The sequence below is a fragment of the Aulonocara stuartgranti genome, assembly GCF_965226115.1.
Source record: "Aulonocara stuartgranti genome assembly, chromosome: 14".
NCBI lineage: Eukaryota > Metazoa > Chordata > Actinopteri > Cichliformes > Cichlidae > Aulonocara > Aulonocara stuartgranti.
The window spans coordinates 17,653,937-17,660,559 of NC_138950.1; the positions used below are offsets into that span (position 1 = coordinate 17,653,937).

A 6,623-nucleotide genomic window follows, 5' to 3' on the forward strand; every position below is an offset into this window, starting at 1 on the left:
ATAATATATTGAAAGGAAAGATTGATAATAATAATAAAAACACAGGATCGTCCCTCTTGTTTTCTAATTTTCCCCAAACAGTTTAATAAGGGTAATGTTCTTTTCTTCAAAGAACACTTGGATTCACACTCCCACGTTGCTGGGCGGAGCCAATGAGAAAAAGTAGGTGGGATTAGTCAAATTTATCCTAAAACACACACAAAAAACACTTTGGGTCCTCCCTCGCTTGGTAAAACTGCAGTGTTCAGCGGTGCAGTACTGGACGATAACTTCCCGTACTGGATTTGACAGCGCGCACAGGAGGAGAGGTTTTACGCACGAGCTCCGTTTGCGATCATTACCGTTTGGAGGGAAGAAAAACTGCAAAGGAGGAAAGAACCTGTTCTCATGGTGGGTGTTTCACCGGTCCATCGAGGAGATCGCGGTGCAGAGCTGGCTGACTGAAAGGCACCTCCACTCAGAATGGATTACGGTAGGACCATGGCCCCTCCAGTGCCTCCTCATAAACCCAAACCTATCCGGCCAGGACAGGCGCAGGAGCGGCTGCTGAAGTGCGTCCTGCTGGGCGATGGAGCGGTGGGGAAAACCAGTCTGGTGGTCAGCTACACCACGAATGGATACCCGACGAAATACGTCCCTACTGCATTTGATGACTTCACGGGTAAACAGACATATTATTTTATTCATTTTATTCCAGATTTTAGAAATGTTGTGAATGCACAGGCAGACCGTGTATGTGTGTCACCTGTCATAGCTGAACATGTCCAGTTTATTTAAACGAGGTGAATAAACTTAATAAAACTTATGACACTTAAAAAAAAAACCCTCCTATAGAAAAATCTGTTGGTTTCCATCTACCTGTCAGTATCACCCATTTTTCACAGGATGCCTTTTCAACTCTTGCTTGTTTTAGAGATCAACTTCGCCCCACCGCACCTATATTCCCCAATGTCCCTCTATTATTCAGATGTTAAGGACTGATAGATGTCTTTGTGTTTCCTGCTATCTTGTCCTCCATCAGCGGTAATTAATGTGGATGAAGTATCCTCCCTGGTGTAGCTGGGTTTCCATTTGGCGCTGTACCACTTTCCAAACTGTCTCACTAATCCCTGGAAGCTTTTGCGATGTAAGAGAAGAAAAACAAAAATCCTTTGAAGGTGGTGTTTGAACCCGAACAGTATTGGAATAGAAAAAAAATACACGGTGACCTGTTGATCGCTTTTATTGACGTGTGATCGCATCTGTTATTTAGACATACCATTTGAAATGCAGTTCTAGAGCAACATAGAAGCTGTTTTGCTTTTTCGTGCAGGATTATACCCTGATTTATATACAAAAAGATTTTGGTATTTTACCTTTTCAAAATCTAACATTTTTATTTAAAAAGAAAACGGCTGGCTATGAAAAAACTTGTAAACTTAATAGCTAATTCCCTGACATTACTCTTGATAAGCATTAAAAGGAACAATGTGGCCAACCCAAATCTCATAAAACACTCTTGTAGAGCACACACCACCCTTAGACAAGTGCTGGCTCAACTCTTCCATACAGAACAGAGGTTGGTTCACTGGTTCACGGGTTTTGGATTGCACAACTCTGCCTATTGTTGTCAGCCTTGACCCGCAAGGCCTCTCTTCTATACTGAAACGGGCACATCTGTTGCAGTAGCTCTGAGGCAGAGATTGTCTTTCTCCCTGGCCTGACAGAGAGTGATTGTGCAGTTGGGGCCCTTAATAGTGATGTCATTTTTCAGTGCCTGGAATCAGAGCGTTCCCTTGAAAGCTGATTTCTGAGCAGTTACACAATGCCACAGGTGGCAGAGACTTGGAGAAGCGGGAGGCTAGGAGACTGGACAATAAGGAGTTTTGGATGAGAAAATCAAAGGAGTATCATATGTCAGGTATTAGGAAATGATTACCCAATGGCATCTCTCTTATGTTCCTTCTTCTGTGTCCTCCCGTGCTTCCCCCCCTTTGCATCTGTGAAAGCAGGGTGTTCTGACGGCTGTCCTCCTATATGAATAGTTCCAGCAAAACCCTTTGATCAGGTGGTATGACCAACCACACGCTCCAGGCCTATTGTAAATGTTTCCATGTGCCTGCTGCTCTGCGTTGTGTTCAGTTTTCTGAATAGAATAAATGGCCCTGTAATGAAACTCACTGTGAGATGACTCACTCCCTTTTCCAATCTGGAAATGAGGCCAATTGGAAGAGAGTCACTAAATAAACAAAATCTGCTTTGTTTTTACCCCCATGCACACACACATAGACACACCATCAGACAACCTTTGACTGGCCTCTGCCAAAACACAGCACAGAACAAAGCCCACCGAGCGGTCTGAGCGACAGTAAAGTGTTACGGTCTGAACGGTAACTGGCAGAGTGGGTGGGCGAGACTGAGCAAGGCCATTTGCGAGCTGGAAGAGCAGAACAGGCGGCAGCGGGGAGTCTTTTTTGTTTTTTAAACTGTAAGGGTTTTGTTTATTGCTGAGAGTGTTGCGGTTAGTAGCTGTGTGTGTGTGTGCATTAACTCGAGTGTCAGGTGGGGGTACATACACAGCCTTAAAACTCATACTGTCACCTGTGACTCACTTTGTTTTCTTTCTGTCCCTTTCTGTATCTGCAGCTGTGGTTCAGGTGGATGGGAGCCCAGTCAGACTACAGTTGTGTGACACTGCGGGACAGGTGAGTTTGCACACAAACACATTGCATTACCACTCTACGCAGGTCATTGACATACAGTGCCTGCATGCTTCTCGGCCTTTGCTCTACATAACTCTCACATGTTGGTTGATTAGTCGCCGTTGCTTGGTTGCAGTGTCATATGCAGAGTTATGCAGGAATAGTTTTTAATAGCACATATTAGGGTCCTTGCATGCTGCTAATGTTTAAAAAGACATTTAAAAAAAAATCTTGAGTACATTTGCAGACTCATCCTCACTATATTTGAGGCACTGAAATGATGGAACAAATAATCGGTTAAACGTCATTTGGTTATAAAATTATAATTAGTTGTGAACTGTTTTCTGTCAGTTACTAAGGTGAATGAACTGTGCTACACAGAGCTTGCCAGGTAAATTTATTGACTCATTATTATGTTGATAGGCCAATCTTGGAAAGAACATGTTGTGAAACAGTGTTTCTGTTTCTCTGGGGCATTGGGTGGTTGTTTCATAACCCACTACAGTCAAACCCTGCCCTGGGAGCAGCATATTTGACATTCACAGCCGCTGCGAGGGCACTGCCAGTTCTGCATAGAATCAAAGACAGTTTGGCTATAAAGTGGAATGAGGCATTTGAGTAAACCCCTAATACGTGTAAAACCTCACAGCATGTTCTGAGCTGTTCACGGCCTTAAATCTGCACACACATACACGCAGACGCATCCGCATGCAGACAAGCTGGGGCAAATTCAACTAGATAAAACTCTACAAACACTTACTGTAGTGATGCAATTCTATACGAGGGTGGGGGGAGAGCTTGAACCAGAGACTGGTCGGGTGTGCCAAAAACGTTGAGATGAGAGAGGAGAGAGCGAGGAGAGATGGAAAGACACAGAAGGTCTGGAAAAAGATGATAGCAGACACTTCCAGGGCTGATAAACAACGTCGCTCCTCACTCAGAGATGTTGATACGTGTGTGTATATTCTGCAGATGGGCCTACGTCATCAGATCACAAAGCGCAGCCAGACCTTGTGTGTGTCAAACTCAGAAGCGGCATGTGCTGGGCCTCAAATCCACATGTGGAAACTGCTGATATTTTTTTTTCTGCACATTTTAATTGTGTTTTAAAGGGCAGAGAGCGGGCTTGTGGCATTGTTTAGTTAAATAAGGATTAAGAGATATGTGTTGGAAAGGATGGAGTTAAACGGAAAAAAAGGAGAGGTCTGAGTCAAGTTACTGCCAACCTTAATCTGTGTACTCAAGGATGTGGGAGGCCCATGTAAGTTAAAGCTGTGTGGCTCCAAAGTGTCAATTTAAGAGATTTACTGCAAATGGTATAAATGTGTGGGCAGGATTTGTCTGTTCTGAATATTTGCGCAATATAAACACTATTGAGACGGTTTGTTATTTAACAGTTACTGGCACCACTCCCTTTCCTGTGATGTGATGTTACAGTACTTGAGTGTGTTCAAGTGCATCCGTGTGTGGTCAGAGTGAAGGGAGGTGGCTCAAATCAAAATAAAGACTCTGAACCAGACATATGTTAAAATATATATATATATAAAATAAAATTTCTCTCTTTGTTCTTCTCCATCAGGACGAGTTCGACAAACTCCGCCACTTCTGCTACAGTCGGACAGACGCCCTGTTGCTCTGCTTCAGCGTGGTCAGCCCCGCTTCCTTTCAAAACGTCTGGGAGAAGTGGGTCCCCGAAATCCGCCGCCGCTGCCCCCTCACGCCCATCATCCTCGTAGGGACGCAGTGCGACCTGCGGGAGGACGTCAAAGTGCTAATCGAGTTGGCAAGAAGGAGGGAGAGGCCGGTGCCGGAGGAAGATGCCAGGGCGCTGGCGGAAAAAATCGGGGCTGTGACGTACGTTGAGTGCTCGGCACTGACACAAAAGAATCTGAAGGAGGTGTTTGATGTGGCCATCTCTGTGGGACTGCGACAGTCTGATAGGCGAGCGCGGCGGGAGAGGAAGGTCCGCAGCACAGCCGATAAGATGAAGATGCTCTCCAAGGCCTGGTGGAAGAAATATGTGTGCGTCCAGTAGGGGGGAAGGAGATAATATTTCTGTAACTGATGTAAAACTGGAACTGCTGACGTATTTGGGAGTGTTGAGTTGGATGTAAGGACTCCTTGTTACTTTCACATGGACGGCCTCAAATGACCTACTGTGACTTTAATTCGATGGAGCAACAGTTCAGCAGGGGCACCTGGCTAAGCTATATGGCTGTTTGAGGATTTGATGGTTTTACTTTGACCAGAAAAGACCCTATGTTGATGCCTAAGAGACAGTATAAGGTTGTAACCACTGTCTGCTCTTCAGAGCCGGTATGTAAAATGTGACTGTGACCATCATGGAACCAAAACTTATGGCACTAGGAAAGTGTTACGGCTCATGGACTGCATATCATACAGAACTTGTCCAAAGGAATTCCAGCTGACTTGGGGGTCGTTAAGGTGATGATATCGCATATTAAAAATATACTCTTTCTTTTTTATGATTTGGTTCATTTCTTTATCAAAGTATATTATTTCATTTGATCTACACTGTAACTCGGATTTCAAGACTTGTGATAGATTTTTTCCCGATTTTCTTTTCAATTTTGTTTTATTGAATTCAAAGCGTGAACTGCTCCGCCTAAAAGCCCAAATTAAACATTGCAAGCCCTGCACTTTTTCCTAAATGAGAGGCATCTGTGAGTCAAATAGCTTCTAAAAATAGGCTCTGTAGTTTATCAGATTTAACTCATCCTTTTAAAAATTTACAATCAAATGTATATGAGTATAATTTTTTTTAATGGAATGATGATGACATCTCCAGGATGTGTATGACCGTTTTGAATGGTGTGTGTTGTGCTACAGGCTGTTGTAGTTTTGTCACAGCTGTTAATTGGCCATTAAGCTCCTTTACCAATAGATTGATTTTGCAAAATATTAATGGCAAAGATCAAATACCGATCATCATCCAACCAACACAATCTGGAGAACACATCTCTGCTGTAGGTTTATGGAAGATTTAGCAATATCGGTTTTCACTTTGACTGATTCCGAAATGTTAAAGCCAGTTCGACTTCATGACATTTTGTTACTGTTACAATGTTGCAGCAATACATGGGTTATACCACTGTACCTTGGTTGTATTATCCACATTTCATGCAACGGACTTTGGACCAGTGAAAGAGTGGAAATCCTTCTTCAAAAGTAGGATCCAAGCAGGTAAAGGCTCTTAGCTGCTCCGCTCACTGCTTTGGATGATCAAAGGGTCTTTCGTTGTCAGTCAGTATAAAACCAAACTCTCTCCACTTTTGAGATTATGCAGTAAATGAGGTGAAATCGCCAAAGAGACTGATTCTGTGTTTGCTTCTTATTTTTCAGAAGCCTTTCATTCATCTGTCTATTTATCTGATCTTTCTGGGCCAATAACTGATCAACAGCAATACACAGCAGATGTATGAGATCTCACACGCCGTTATGTATGTTACATAGTGATCATTTGATGTTTGTAATGTCATCAGGATAAATCTGCTTGTACAGATACAGTATAAGTGACTCGGTCTTTGTCTGTGCTGTCCCAACTCTAAATGGGCTCCGTATGATTGTTTCAGTTTGTGTCTGATTCTGCCATGAGAGAAGTTCTTTGGGTTTTATGAGTGGAACTAAATAAAATGTGAAATATTTAACCTGCTTTTGTTGTTGACTCTTCTGTGGAGCTGTGTTACGTGGTCACGTGGTAGAGGGCAGGGGAATGTTTCTGAGGTTAGTGGTTACTACAGAGCATGAATAGACGTTTTTTTTCTCCTAAAAGAGAAATTTGATCCAAATGTAGAGGTTTACACACAGGGTTTTATTTGTTTGCCACAATGAGGATCAGAACAACAAACACAACTCTATGTGTGTTTCCTCTATCTTTTCAAAAGTAAAATATCCCCTCTCTAGTCCCCTTTATAGCATTTT

The 6,623-nt window shown here is 43.0% G+C and overlaps 1 protein-coding gene across 1 annotated transcript; it reads left to right on the top strand.

Annotated features, from left to right (window-relative positions):
• The first annotated feature begins 211 nt into the window (after positions 1-211).
• rhoub (ras homolog family member Ub) lies at positions 212-6,349 on the top strand. Its single transcript, XM_082503447.1, has 3 exons — positions 212-661; positions 2,626-2,684; positions 4,261-6,349. The coding sequence occupies exons 1-3, from the start codon at positions 463-465 to the stop codon at positions 4,714-4,716; spliced, it is 714 nt and encodes a 237-aa protein (XP_082359573.1). The 5' UTR covers positions 212-462; the 3' UTR covers positions 4,717-6,349.
• Positions 6,350-6,623: the final 274 nt, after the last annotated feature.